We start from the raw sequence: 16,198 nt of genomic DNA, 5'->3' as shown, positions 1-16,198 counted from the left end.
GACAGACAGACAGACAGACAGACAGACAGACAGGCAGGCAGGCAGGCAGGCAGACAGATAGGTAGTTCTGATGGGAAGTTACAGTTTCAAAGTAGCATCATCAAATCAGTTTTACTGGCTTTGTTTTCTATGCTTTGCAAGCTCACACACTGCAGATGTGGGGACATAAACAGTAAACACACACACACACTGGTGTGACAAGATATCATTTCATTTGCCTGGAGGTTACAGCCTCAGCAAGTGCTTATCAGACTCTGGTTCCATAAACAACTGGATAGAGTTACATTTTAAACACCACATCCCCCTCGCGCACTGCAGAGTCAGAGGTCTACTGACGGACGAGAAAGGACAAAACTGGGACAAAAGTGGAATAAATCAACAAGAAAACAGATAAACTGGCCCCGGCCCCATGGTGCGTCCTATGGTGTGACACGCTATACTCCATCTAAAACCATTTTAAACATCATTGGCAATTTTTATAAATATTATATATAAAAATAAAACATAATAAAATAAAATTTTAAATAATTATATTAAAATACTACATATAATATCTAATTATATATAAATTAAAAATGTATGCATAAAGAATAAAAAAATATAAAATCTAAATTATATACAGTGTATATATAATTAGAAAAAATATTTCAATTAAAAAAATTATTAATAACATATAAATAATAAAATAGTAAAATTCATGTCACACACTACAAATAAAAACAGCATAATAATAAAATACAGAAATGTTATTATTATTATTTATTTATAATAATATATTATTTATTTAATATATCAATATAAATAAATCTCATGTAAAATTTATACATCAATCATTATAAGAAATTGTTACAGAGGAGGCTTCCGTACCGCCTCCTCCTCACCACCAGAGGGAACTCTCTCCTGAATATTGACTTTATCCATTCGGACTCTAGTTCCCATCATGCCTCATACCTGGGACTGATTGCACGCACACACCTGCATTGAATCACGCACACACACATTTAAGCCAAACACTCACAGCAACTCACTGCGAATCCACGCCCCCCCTGACATCACCCACATCCCCAGTGAGCCCACGACTAGCTTTCCCGGAGAAGTTTGACGGAGACCCTGCCAGATGCAAAGGGTTCTTGCTTCAGTGTTCGCTCTTTGTTAATCAACAGCCCTCGCTGTACCCCACAGACTCTAGCCGCATTGCCTTTGTGTGTTCATTGCTCACGGGGAGGGCGCTGGATTGGGCTACCGCCGTTTGGGGAGTGGACGGTTCTTCTTTTCCCACCTTCACAACCTTTCTCCAACACCTTCCGCGAAGTCTTTGAACATCCCGCAGAGGGGAAAAGTGCAGGAGACCAACTGTTGATACTTTCCCAACGTCACGGATCCCCAGCTAAGATGTACCCTTGCGCCTTCTTCTCACGCAAGCTAACCACCGCCGAACGGAATTACGACGTGGGCAACCGTGAACTTCTGGCCATGAAATTAGCATTAGAGGAATGGCGCCACTGGCTGGAGGGAGCCTCACACCCATTTGTAGTCCTCACCGATCACAAGAACCTCGAATACCTACGCTCGGCCAAACGATTGAACCCCAGACAGGCAAGGTGGGCGTTATTCTTTACTAGATTTCAGTTTACTGTATCATACAGACCCGGCACCAAGAATATCAAGGCCGACGCTCTCTCGCATCAAGCGGAGGAGACGTGCTGCTCAGACGTCAATGAAAGTATAATTCCTGAGAAACTCCTCATCGCACCCGTACAGTGGGACATCATGACCGAAGAAAACAACTTGAATCTCCAGAATCCGCCACCCTCAGAATTCCCTCATGAAACCTGCCACAGGGGTGACTCCCTTTAAGTGCATGCTGGGCTTCCAACCGCCCTTGTTCCCCTGGGCTGGCGAGCCCACCGACCTCCCTTCAGTCACAGACTGGTTACAACACAGTGAGGAGGTCTTGGACCGAGCCCATACTCAGTTGCTACATGCTGTTAGGAGAACAGCACAACAGGCAAACCGACACCGACGCCCCAGTCCCGAATACGCTCCAGGCATCACGCACACACACATTTAAGCCAAACACTCACAGCAACTCACTGCGAAGTCTTGATTTGCCCCGGCTGTCACTTCTGAGCGTTTACCCTGTATCTTGCCTACTCGTTTGACCTTGGACTGTTTATCGTACTCTGATCTGTCTCTGCCTGCCCTGACTTGGATTGTTCTACTACTGTGTTTGTCTGCCGCCTGCCTCGACCTCCTGCCCGTCCCACTTTCTGTCTCGGCCTAGCCTTCGCTATTGTATCTACTGGTGATTGACCCTGTCTTGTCTGTTTACACAATAAAAATGCTGCAAATGGATCCCGAATCTGATGATGATTCGCAACAGAAATAATAAAAATCAATAATAAATAATAACATTTCAAAAAATATATAATGCTTATAAAAATTAAATAATGTTTTAAATGGTTTAAGATCTCTCTTTCTCTCTTTTACGATTATTATGCAAGCAGCCTCAATGACCTCATATAAATGAGAGTCTACATTAAACATTTGTAGTTTTTTAAAACTACATTTCTGACATCACATGATCACTACACAGGTGAATACAAATTTTGAAAACATTTATGTGACCAGTTACAAAAAATATTCCGCTTCCTTCACATATTCATATCCTATTTAATCTTAATTCTTGATGTTTATTTCTTTATTTAATTGTTTAAAAAGGCAATTATGCATAAGCTATCCACATGCTTCTGACATGAGCTCATGAGGTTCGAGTCTGGCCTGCAACATGTCCCATTTCCATTCTCCTTAGCCCCAAGTATGAACAAAACTGATATTTGCTTCAAATTTTAAGCATCATGGATTGAAAGATAAAGCCCACCTCGACTCCAAACACAATAATTTTGAGTGTAACCAGGGAAACGGTTCAAGAAAACAGGCTTTGAGTTTAAACACGACAGTTTCCATCCTCAACGAGCTCTATTAACATTATTGACGCAGACAGCGACTGCAAACGCCTCAGATCTGAATCTCTGGGGTTCTGCAGGAAACGATCAATGAGGAATTTTATGGATCTCAAAGGAGGCGCATGCAAAAAAAGAAAAAGAAAAGAACATTCCCGTGCCATGTTCGGAAGCACACCCGAAAACAGACCTCGGCTTTGGTGTCCATCCATCCGAGGCCGAGGTGAAACTGCAGCAATGCTTATTTGTGTGTGTCGTAGTCACGGTCAATTACGCCGAGGTTCGCTTGATGAAAACAAACAATGCGAACTGCACGTCTTGTGTCTGTGTGCCTATCTCAGCATCATTGGACAGAGACATCGAGCATGAAGAGAAAGACGAGGGAGATGGAGCGGTGGGTATCATAACGCTCTGGTCTCTGTTAATGAACCGTTTCCTGCCAAATGAATAATTGATTGATTGTGACCAGCTCTGTGGTTGCTGTAGGGGAAACTATACCTCCGTGACCCCGGATGAGACGTGCTGTCATTCAGCAATTCAGTTTTTCATCAACTCAAGGGATTTGAGGGATTTAAAACAGCAGAGCCAGGAATTCATTTTGGTGGGCATCTGGTGTTGGGAAAAGAAAAACAGATCACTAGGCTACCTGAAGAGGTAAAAGTGTAACCATAACTTTTCTTGAATTGTTAACATCTGTAATTCCTCCTCAGCAGCTCTTGTTGAAAAAATGTCAGCATGGGTGACAGGGGAAAGACAATTGTCAAATTGCTACTTCATTTCAGCATGAAATCAAAAGATGCTCAAGAGAACTGGTGCCGGATCAGAGTCATTTATTCTTTGTTTGGTGTTTCTTCAACTCTTCAAGGGCTGATTTTTATTTACAAAAAATGTAGGTTTACTACTTTTCAAATGCATCTAATGTTAGACTTTATGGATTTACTCTTTACCAGACCCAGGCTTACAATCTTGAACTATGGAAATCCATCAGAAAAATACTGTAATTACATTTTAAACTATGATAATCCAAGCCAGGGTTTTCCAAACTGAGGTTCGCAAACTCCAAGGGTTCGTGAGGAGTTTTTAAGTTTATGAAATGCTTATAATTAATTAAATGGGTATATTTTTAAAAATCATATAAAATATATAAGTACATTAAAAAAAGCTTTCAAAATAAAACATTTACTAAAAATGTATCATAAAATAAATAAACACTTTTAAAATACAAATAAATCACTTAAAAATGAAATGCAAAATAAATATTTTGTTTCTATTTTAAAAGTATACATTTTAATTTTAAATCATTTCATTTTTAGTGTTTTAGTTTGATTCTTTCTGTTTTAAATGAAACAGTAAAAATAAATAGAAAATAAAATTAAAATAAATATATACTTAAAATAAAAACAAAAAGCACTTAATAAAAATATCATAAAAACGTTAAATTAAAAGAAATGTATCATTTTAAAATAAAATCAATCTATATACAACACCTACTAAAATGTGTGAAGAAAACCAAGATGAATGAGATATTTATTGCAGATATATTATTTTTTTCAAAATTAAGCTCTTATTTTTTTCTTCCAAAGAGTGCTAATAAAAGTGTGAAAATGTTTATATTATTTATATATTTAGGATACATAAAAAGTTAAATTAGCCATTCTATTAAAAATATTAAACACAATATATAATTTGAGATGTGGTATATAAAGTGTGTGTGTATTTTTGTTTTTTCTACTATTCTACTATATTTCCTACTATTTCAAATGCCAAAATTGCCCATAGTTTGAGAAATACATTTAATCAAGGATTTAATCTGGGAATGATTTTACAGAATAATGTCACAAAAGTACAGCCTTAGCCAACTGAATCAGCACATTGTTACTCAGACTCAATAACAAAGCTAGAAATTTCAAAGCAGGGATGCTATTTGGAAATGTATCTGAGACCAGTGGACAAAGATGCATGACCTAATAGAAGCAGCAGCAAGGCTGGACTCCTGAGTAACACACTACAAAAACAGCAGGCACTCCTTGAAAAATGGTGCAATAACTCGCTACACACAATTCTTTTAATCTATTATAAGGTGAAATCCATTATTTTGTCCAATCCCTGAGTGCATCCAGCATGCTAGTGGAGCAGAGCACAGATCTACGAATAATAGCAAAGTAGACCTATCTGGCTTTGTCATTTCTTATAATGCATTGATAAAATATACTGTAATATAAAATGATACAAATAATATAGTAAACTGAAAACAACCTCATCGGTTTATTTTGTGTAGAAGCAAACTTTTGTAAGACAAGACTGGTTTTCAGAGAATGTATTTTGAATTTTGAAGGTTTTACTTGGCAACCTTTTTTATATAAACTTGATTCAGTTTTGTTTAGTTTTATGTTTAAAAGATGAAAAACCAAGTTCTTTTTTCTTACCAAACTGGGAAATTTCTTTCTTTCTTTCTTTCTTTCTTTCTTTCTTTCTTTCTTTCTTTCTTTCTTTCTAACATCAATATTATTCAGTTTAGCTTTGATTTATGTTTAAAACAAGGAAAAACAGGTTTCTTTTTCTTACCACACTGGGAAATTGTTTTTGTGTTTGTTTGTTTTTTAAAGATAAACTAGATTCAATTTTGCATTAAAATAATTTAAAACAAGAAAAAAGGTGTATTTTTGCATTGGGAAGTTGTTTGCTTTTTTCATTGTTTTTACCATGAACTTCATTCAAATTTGTTTTGATTTATGCTTGAAACAACTTAATTTTTCATACCACACTGGGAAATTGTTTTTGTTTGTTTGATTGCTTGTTTGTTATTAATATAAACCTCATTAATTTTTTGCAAATTAATTTATACTGCCCTTTGAGAATTTTTATTAAAGTTACTGCAAGTTACATTTACAGTTTTAAATAAGGAACTGGATATCTGGACACACAAGAGCTGGAACAGACCATTTGAACGCAGCAAAATCAGTCCAAATGGCCGTGTTGTGATCGGCAGTGTTAATAACGAGAAGAGTCCGACCTCCTAAAACAAACACGAGACAGTAAATGGCTCTGGGTTTCTAAGCAACATGAGACTGACGTCTCTCCGGCTCTCCTGGGAACTGTAGATCAAGTAAACGCACAGAGACAGTTGTCTTTGAGCTGCGATGCAGGGGACGAATGAACTCACCTGTCTCGTCTTCACCACGGCCCGATCCTTGACAGCCGTCTTCATCATCGCACTCGCCGCTGCCTTCTGCTGCGTCACCACTGCTGGTCTCTACATCCTCACGACCATCTGTTCCCAAACCCATCTCTCCCCACATCTCCTGTAACAAAACATCAATCACAGGACAGCAGACACAGATTCTTATGAGATTCCATCACAAGAACTATCTATCTATATATCTATCTATCTATCTATCTATCATTAGCTGTTAACTACTAGTTTATTTGCAATGTTTATAAATACAAATCGGAAGTTATTATAAAGCATTAACACTGTACTATTCCATTTTTTTTTCTAGCAATGACCAACCTGATACAAGCTGCAGTTGGTGCAGCATAACAGCTACAGCGGCTCTGTTCTCAAATTCACAAGCTGTAATAGTGGAATTTTACTGAAATGACTCCCTCTGAAGTGAGTAAGTGAGTGGAGATCACCCATCACGTCCAAATAGCCCCATGTGTTCCTACAAAGGCTTCCAGGCAAGACGTCAAGGCTCATAACAGCAGCATTCCAGCACACTAAACATGGATCCACTCAAATGCAAATTCCATTTTCTCAGCAAGAGAATATTAAACACGTGCAGTTGCGGGGCATTTCAGAACTGTTTAGAAAAACAGCTCGGGGAATCACAAGAGTGCGTAATTCATAACATCTTAACTAAGTTAGTTTCTGGCTCCACTATCATTTCTGATCTCATATTCTGTCTCACTTTCTATTTTTTTTAAGCACAGAGAAGTGCAAAACAACTTTTTAGAAGTTGTGACAATCACAGCCAATCAGAACAACACTCATGTTTAATATTCAGTGGAGCAAGATTGTGGACCAATGAGATTTCACTGTGGGTGGGGCAACCAAATGTGATGAGACAAAAACAGAAACTAAGCGACCAAAAAACGTACTTCTTGCCGATAAGATAATTATTTTCATTTTATGGCTAATCATTTTCTACTATTTTGTATTTAAAAATTTAAAATAAAAAATTTAATTAATCATAATAGGCACTGCAACATTATAATGTACAGTATGATTTTTTAAAAAGTATTTAGTTCTAATTCTTTTTTTAGAATTAGTCAAAGTACTCAATTTATGTAATTATTAAATTCTATTTAAAAAACATATATATATTTTTAAACCCTTACATACATATAGTGTTTCCCACTGACTTACACTCTATGTGTGGCAGCAATTCCCCCGGGAAATATATATTCGTATATAGTACAAATAAATAAATCAATGTTTGGGAAACACTATATATATATATATATATATATATAATTTCATAATGTAATACATACACACACACACACACACATAAACATGTATATGTTTACATATTCACACACCAATAAAAATGTAGATTTAAACAAAAAATAAATATTTGAATTATTCATAAAAATGTAATATTATTATTTAAATAATTAATAATTTATTGAATAATAATAATAATAATAATAATTTTAAAACACTAGGCCAAAGTCTAGACCAATATGGTAATTAAATATTGTTAAAAAGGGGGGGGGGAATCTGATATATTTATATATAAAAATGTTGAACAATGAAGAATATTGCCAGATTTCATTGACTATATTCAAGCACACTTTGAATTACATTTCCTTGCAATTGCATTCAGTTTCTCCCAGACGGAGGAACACAACGCAATTAAATTCCACAGCGACTTTGTGGAAAACGTCCCCCAGGGGACTGTTAATTAACCGCCGTATAATGAATTATGCCATGCATCAGGCGAACACCATGGCAACAACAGACAGAACAGACTGTCCTCTTCCAGCGCATGCACCCCCTTCTATTTAGATAAAATAGCGACATAATTATTAGTGCTTTCTTTTTTCCCCTGCCTGGTTCATTATTCAGTTTAGCTGCACATTACATTTTTAATTGTTTTGTTTGTCACAAGAGAAGAAACAATTAAAGAAAGACCTCTCGTCCTCCATGCTGAGTCATAAGCCAATATTGTCAGTATTCAATTGACATGGTTTTATTAAAATACCTCAGTTTCTGTCTTCATTTCATTTTAATGTTCCTACCTAGATAAAGAAATCAAGTAAAAATTGACATCAAATGCATTTGAAACCTATTTTACTGATATTTCTGAGTGAAATGAGAAAACAATGAAGGGCAGGGCTTGATTTTATTCCTCTGGTATTGATTGGATTGTCAAAAGTGGGCATTTTCTCCACCTCCTCTTCTAAACCCCGCCCCTAAAAGACCTGTCAGCAAACTAAAATGATTGACAGGCACAAAGCGTTTCTGATTGGCTAAAACAAACCTGTTTTAGGATTCTATGGAGTGAGAATATTACCTCTGAAAAAAGTTACATTTCCCAGTTGACATCACGATTTCATATAAAATGTCATTTCTCTTCACTCCAGAGCACATCCACTTCTTATGCAATCAACTGCAGTGCAAAATAGGGCACATACTAAAATCTTTAAGCGACTGATCAAACATAGCGTCTGAAACAGCATGTACATTAATATTCAGAGCTCTCCAAAAGATTGCTTTTCTGCAGCAGGATTTTCCGAGTCATTTGGGAAACAAATTCCCTAATATCTGTGGCAGTTTTAAGACCCCATTCATGTAAACGGATCAATAGGATGCGTTGGAGGTCTTTGTTGCCAAACCGTGTCTCCTTGACAACAGGCTCATCAATTGAACTGAGATACACCTCTAATGGTCAAAGGAAAGAGATACCGAGGCACGTTTGGCAGGGGGCAGAAAAACAGAGCAATAACTCATCCACATATGACACATCCACACAGTATTGCAAAGGAATTACAGCTGCTGCCTCTTAAAGCGACAATTATAATTATACTATCATTCAGTGTTATTTTAGTATTTAGTACTTAAAATGAAAATAAGAAATGTTGCCTTAGCAACTAACTGAAATAAAAAAAAAAGTTTAAATAACATTTTTGTGTATGTCTGGTAAGAGTCAGATCTAACGGGCACATACTGTATATCAAACATTTAAACACTATTGTAAAGAAATTTAAATTGATTAAAAAAAATCAAAAGTTAAACTTCTCCTTTTATTTACTCACTCTTGTATCGTTCCGAATTTGTATGCGATTTATTTTTACTTGGAATGCAAAAGTAGAAATTCTGAAGATTTTACCGAATTCTTTTCCGAAATTTTAGTCGTTATTTACAGATACTTACATTTCGCATTCCTTTTAATATCATAATAAATGGCACCTTTTATGCGTCGTTTAAGATTTGCCACTGATTTCGCCACTGATTTCGACGTTTGTTTCGTAAGCAGATGCAACATTCTAAGTCAAATATGCGCAATGGAGTACTTTAATTAAGAGCTACAGTGGAGGGGAAGATTTAAGTGAATTTCCTTGCAAATGTTATCATATGACTTCAGGAGGTTCAAAATATAGCACACAAGTCATGTCGACTACTATTATGGTGCTTTCGTAGTGTTTTTCGACTATTTTGGCACTTGACATTTGTTGCGATGGAAAAAATACCCTTCAAAAATCTACCGGTGAATTATCCATAACAATTACTGAACAACACGGACTTGGATGGTCTTCAGATTGCATTGAAATATGATGCACGAATCCACTTGTATGTGTTATATGTGTTGTTAGTGTTTGTGTGTTGATGTGTGTTTACATTAGATAGTGGGTTATGAAGGCATTCATACTCATTAGCATCCCTCCATGACACATCTCGGCTTAAAGAGCTGCGTAAGTCAAGCCTGGGGTTTTCTTCATTCGCCATTTTTGCAGGGAGGCCTCATAAATTACTTAGCTTTATGCAAAGAGTACATCACACTGTCTGCTCAAAGCTAAGGATGCACAGAAGATTCGGAGAAAAAAATAACGACGACCTTTGATGCAAACTCAACCATGAGACGCATAAATCTTCCCTATAGCGCTAGATGACTCACTCTTGGGACACGGCGGTGCAATATTAATTTCTCAATAAGCCTTGATCAGAGACGGTCTGGGGCTAAGGCTTTGGTTCTTACTTGAAAAGTGCTAGAGGTCATCAGATTGAAGATCTCACACACCTCTGAAGGCATAAAGTGACACTTAAGATGCCAGGTTGTCATGATATCCTGTCACACTTTCTGTACTATTCAGTGTCCAACACATGTCCTAGCTTTTCAGGACACTTTATATGGGCTGCATATAAAAGACTTCTGAAAAGGATCCGTAATGGCAACAACATGCAGAACACTGCAAAACAAATCCTTTTCTTAAGGAGTATTTCTGTGTAATCTTCCAGTTAAAATATCTAAAAATCCTTAAAACAAGATTAATTTACTCGAAAGGAAATGATGCCTAAAATATTAAGACTTTTTTTCATAAAATTAGTCTATACAAGTGGGTTTTGTCTTACTGCGCTGGCAGATTTTTTATTTTTTTTTTAGAAAGAAAGAAAATACACATAATTCAAGACATAATCTATGAAAACAAGTCTTTATATCTTATGCAGTGTTACTTCTAAAATAAATCTTTTTTTAAAGATTTTGAAAATGTTTTTACTTGAAAACAAGACAAATGAATGGCTAATAAAAAACTCAAGAAGTAATTTTTTGCAGTGTACTCAAGGGGGCGATAGTGTTAAAAAATCTTAGCCATTAACCTAGATAAAAACATTAGCATTTTAGCTAACTGACTTAGCAAGATTCTCCAGCATGACAATAGTTAACCTGTAAAACAAAACAGAAAAGTTTATGCTAATAGCTACCTGCTATAGCACCCTTTGCAGAAATAGATAAAATGTACTAGCGTTGCATTATCAACTAGCATAAAATCAAGCTGACGAACTTAGAAGCATCTGCATTCACATACTTACGTAGAATATGGCTGAATTTATAATAGCATGCTAGCATAATACTTTTACTGCTATATAGCAAGAATACTATGTTTTTAGTAAATTTTCCAACCCATCCCCAAAACCACGTCCAAGGATCTATTCATTCATGCCCACTTTTCAAGATCCAATTAATACCTGATTTCATCTACAAGAGTCTCAATGCTAGGGTGACCATACGTGCCATTTTCCCAGGACGCGTCCTGGCCAGGATTTCTATATTGCCTAAAATATCTAGGTTTTGGCTTTGTTTGCGTGTACAGACCGATCGGTGTATGACATCAAAATACCTCGAGAGCATTTTGAAAGCATAAGGAACCGTCTATATGGTATTTTGATGTCATACACCGATCGGTCTGCACACGCAAGCAAAGCAAAAACCTAGATATTTTAGGTAATATAGAAATCCTGGCCAGGACGCGTCCTGGGAAAATGGCACATATGGTCACCCTACTCAAGGCTATATGCATTACCATTAGTTGTACACCAATGACGTATGTTACCTATCAGGTTTTACACAGGATAGGTTAATTAAATACCAATCAGCCACTAAAAACTACCACAGGTCAAGCAAAAGAGCAAAAAAACTTGCAAGACCTCACCAGGGGCTGGAGACCTAAGGAAATAATGGGAATAGTTCACAAGAAGTTCAAAGTGACCTACTCCTCACCCCCTGACACAAATCTACTGTACTTTCCCAGCTTTCTTGCCTGCTAGTGACACAAGTTCTCACAGCAAAGCAATGTGGCCAGGGCTGGGTCGGGTTTGGACATAATGTGGAACCAAAACGTCTGGTTTTAATGGAGCAATGGAAGACGTTAAAAAATGGCTTCCAGAGGGCCAACTGAGCTGCCCTCCATCCCCTCCCAAACGCAGCTGCAGTAGCGACAGACTTTGTCGTCATGCCAAGGAGGTCTTCAACACTCCCGCTGAGGATGCTTGGTCTGATCTTGCTGCAGTCTGATCACAGAGCAAACCCTGGACTAATGACACCGTCTCACCACTCTTGACATGTGCGCTGGCATTGAGTTGGACTATTTTTGTTTGGTGGGCAAGCTTGAAACTTGCGCTTCTGGCGGTTCTTAATGTCTTCTTTTTGGCTCACAAAGCAAACATTCATGGACAGTTTTATAAAAAGAAACACGCAAGCCATAGCTGTACTTTTTCTATCTGATTGCTATTTGTCAGATTTTACGATATGGACTTTGGTTAAAGATGAAACAGAGTATTAATGGTTTTTGACTTTAGGATATACAGTTCATCTTAGCAAACTTAAGTCACGACTGACAGCATCGACTTATCATTTGTGTTTTGACATCCTCACTGACAAGCAAAATTACCACGAAAACCCAAACAAGCGCTTGTTGTGTACTCATTGGTTCCTCGGTAGACGGTCGTTGTAGGAGCGTTGTATGAAGTTGTACTGCAGAACTCATTTCATACCCTGTCAGATCTTAAGATCTTACTTAAGGTGTACATGCATGATTTTAACTTGTTCGATAGATTTGTCCCAATTAAATTGATTCAATTGACTTGTCCCAACTGATTTTTTTTCCACTTCAAAGGAAATCAGGTGGAAATTGTTAAAGCTTGTACGCTTGCATTGTGTATTACAAGCTCCCACCATCTTTAACCTTACCTGAACATTTTGGACAATCAAGGAATTTTTCAACTTAAGTCAATTCAACTGATTTGTGTTCAAGGGCTCAGAACGTCCTGATTATCAGAAATCGCACAATGCATGTTCGCCCTACGTGATCAAAGCTGGTTATGTCCAAAACAATCTCGTACAAATTCCTCAAAGCTGTCCCCAATATCTCAGCAAACTTATTGTGAAAACTGTACCAAATGCACCCGGCTTGAGTACTACAACGATTTTGTTGAGCTTAAGGTTAGTGTGTCAGGGTTAGGGTTAAAACCTATGTTTTGGGTCAAATGTGGGAGGATGGATGTTCTGATGGGTGTTTTTGGACCTACCTGGTTGAAGCGCTCTAGCTTTTCCTTAACGTTGACCAGGATTGGATGTGCACTTCTGACTTTTATCTCTGGGTTGTGTCTCTGGGCTTGCAGTCCATTCCCCACCACATGACCTGTATAACTGCGGTGGAAATAGATAAAGAGATAAGTTACCAGTACAGAAATCAAGCACTCTTTGGACTGATGATAATGATCTCCCAATTCTGAGTTCTGGAGTACTAAAAATGCAGGGAATGCTCAAGGCTCGTCTATTAGAAACAGGCCCAAGGATTGATCGGATGTTCAGACAGCCTTTTCACCCACATAAATGATTCATTATGAAGACTGCGGTGAAGCCTGAAGACACAACTGTGCTGCAAATGTAGGTATTGACCCTGCACCTTTTTATTAGAGATGTTGAAGGAGGCTGATGGAGGGCGTCCTTCAACAAAGGCCAAGTCAGTGCAACCAAGGCAAGCCACACAACATGCTTACTCACTAAACAGTATTCAAGCAAGCGATATGTACACATTCAGACAGGATGACGATAAAGACATTTTATGGATCTCTGACAATGCTATTCAATGTAGGATGCTGTCAAGGAAGCAAACTTAAGGAAAAGGTCTCGATAGGTCTTCAATCTTCACTCTTCGGGGGGGACATCGCAACATTGGTTGCCATAGCGACTGTCAGAGTGCCATGTTCAGCAGCCTATAAGATCAATGGGTCAAGCTCAGGCAGGGCAGTTAGGTTAACCTTTGATTAGGCACAGAGGATGAACTTTAAATACAGACATGATTGGGAGGTAGGGTGGATAGATTACAAGCATGCAAAGCTGCAGGGATTTTGTCGGCTAAAATTAGCAAAAAAAAAAAAATTTGAATAGAAGTAAATGACAATAATATAATTTTGTGAAGAAAACAACATAACTCGCTGCCATGATGGTTGACAGAATGTTGCTATGTTGTTGATACGGTGTTGCTAGGTGGTTACTTTCTGGTCCAAGTCAAGTGAACCCAATTTTAAAGCCCACAATTAAAATACCTATAGGCACCTAAAAACTTAATATGTATCATATCTAAAATGTTGCTGGTTGTGGTTGCAAGGGTGTTGCTAGGTGGCAACTTTCTGGTCCAAAATGCAAATATAAACTTAATATGATACACACACGCACGCGCGCACACACACACACACACACACACATTACACTACTCTTTTTAAAACTAAAATTGAATAAAATGAAATCATTCAATATATGACATAAAATATTGACTGAATATAAAGAAACTTTTCATCAAGAGATAAAAATGTGTGTAAATTAACACCGGAAACACCTTTTATAACTATTGCAAATTTCCATATCATGAAGAGTAAACATCATACGTCCATCATTTTATGCAAAACCTTTTTTTTTTTTTTGCAATTGCTAGATTATCACACAGAAGCTATTTCCAGCACCAGTGTCCTTGAAACAGACGGGTAGACAGACAGTCAGACAGACGGATCAAAGGGTTAACAGTGGGGGGCATATAAAGCGCAGCAGGAGGGCAGAATAATGCAGCCGTGTGCATGAGCATTAATAAATGAATGCTTGTGGGAGAATTGCCCTGCTGTTTTCACCACAGCTATCTTAAGTGAATAAATAATGACCCCAGACACCTCATGCTGCATCCAAACAGCATCCGAACACACAGCTCACTTTGCAAGGTGGAAGCACTTTGTTAGGAACCGATGTGAGACAGACTTGTTTGTTGGTTTGTGCTTTTTAGCTGTCAGGAGTAAATGCATTTGGACGGCAGGTACGGTAGAAATTAAATATGTGAGTATTCACTACATGAGAGGAGCGGATTATGTGCCTTATTTAAAAGAAGAATGAGCTGTCTGTGGATACTGTCATTTTTACCGGCTCATTCTTTCTTCGGTGAGCCAAATGTGTTCCATATGCGCATAATTAAAGAGGAAATAATCTGCTCGATGTGTTTCAATAAACATACAGCCAACCGTAAGACTCTGATTATTACAAACAGAAATTTTGATGGAAATGTTCTATAGCATGACTGTTGAAATGGCTGCTAGTCTTCTTTATTTCTCTTATTTCCATGACACACTTCTCTTTGAGCGTATTGCATTTTTGATGAGACATTACAAGTCTATCAGTGGCTTCAAATATCCATTGAATAGCTGATTATTTGACATTAAAAGCGGCCCCACTGAATGTCTTAATAAATGATTCTCAGTTTTGGTACAGTCAGCATTGAATGAACTACATTAACTGAATTAATTCGATTTTGTTATATATTCCCTGTGTTGGTGTTGGCGTTTTCCCTGTTCTTATTGTGTCTGTTAGTTCCCCTTTTGTGTTAGCTCGGCCTTTGTAGTGTAACAGATGGACAAATCAGACACGTTATTATTTGTTATATTTAACAAATAATCAAACAGACCCCCTCACCCAACAATTGGACTGGGTGCCGGGATGTCTGTGAACGACCACCCAAGACACTGGTTACAATGGCAGCCAATACACCTCAGCCAAATTACATAGCTTTTATGGCCCAATGGTTTTCACCTCACCCCACTGGAAGTCACTTTGAAACAGACACATACTGCCCATAGGAAAGGACTTATTTCATTAATTCATAGCCAGACCTTTCTATGAAATGCATTTGTTGTATTGTATACTGTTTTATGCATGTGTTAGTTGCCACACTGGATGCCCATCTTCTACACCGTGAGACAGGTCCAGTGGCCGAGATGGTACTGGCTGCAGGCGCAAGCTCCGCGGCCAGCGGGCACTTGGGTTGTATTTTGGTTGGGTTGGGCGACTGACACCACCCAAGTGAAACACTAGGACTATAAGACTGTCCCAGGTCTTAAAAACGGCAAAGCGCAGTGCCCTTAACGCACACTAAATCCACACTATCTCGAATATCGCTCCAGAGCGCTATTCGAGGCTAAGTGTATCCCATCATGCATCATGTTCTGGAAATAAATCGTGAGACTTTTTGCCGAGATCTCACGAGAGGTCACGGAAACCTTTCCAATGCAAGTTAAATATTAATATAATAATTAGATGTTACATATAATTTGGTAGAAAAACATAGTTTTTACATTTTATTGGTGCAAAGATGAGTAGTGGTGATATTTATTTTGTACAACATTTGCAACTGCTTTTTATCACTTAATTAGAAGCACCACAAATTAAAATTGTCATGTTATAGGGACT

At 37.6% G+C, this 16,198-nt stretch overlaps 1 protein-coding gene across 1 annotated transcript in view; it reads right to left on the bottom strand.

Annotated features, from left to right (window-relative positions):
* The window catches only part of LOC107653614 (glypican-5-like), a 50,873-nt gene that overhangs the window by 14,830 nt on the left and 19,845 nt on the right, over window positions 1-16,198 (bottom strand). Inside the window, exons 7-8 of the mRNA XM_016440366.1 lie at window positions 12,997-13,117; window positions 6,127-6,265 (exon numbers count right to left, since the gene is read on the bottom strand). Of these exons, the coding sequence (XP_016295852.1) occupies window positions 6,127-6,265; window positions 12,997-13,117 (260 nt within the window). The remainder of the gene's footprint in view (window positions 1-6,126; window positions 6,266-12,996; window positions 13,118-16,198) is intronic.

This window comes from Sinocyclocheilus anshuiensis, unplaced genomic scaffold (genome assembly GCF_001515605.1).
Source record: "Sinocyclocheilus anshuiensis isolate Anshui unplaced genomic scaffold, SAMN03320099.WGS_v1.1 scaffold1079, whole genome shotgun sequence".
NCBI classification, from domain to species: Eukaryota; Metazoa; Chordata; class Actinopteri; order Cypriniformes; family Cyprinidae; genus Sinocyclocheilus; species Sinocyclocheilus anshuiensis.
Note: the sequence above shows the minus strand (reverse complement) of the source record. Positions and strands in the feature narration are given on the sequence as shown.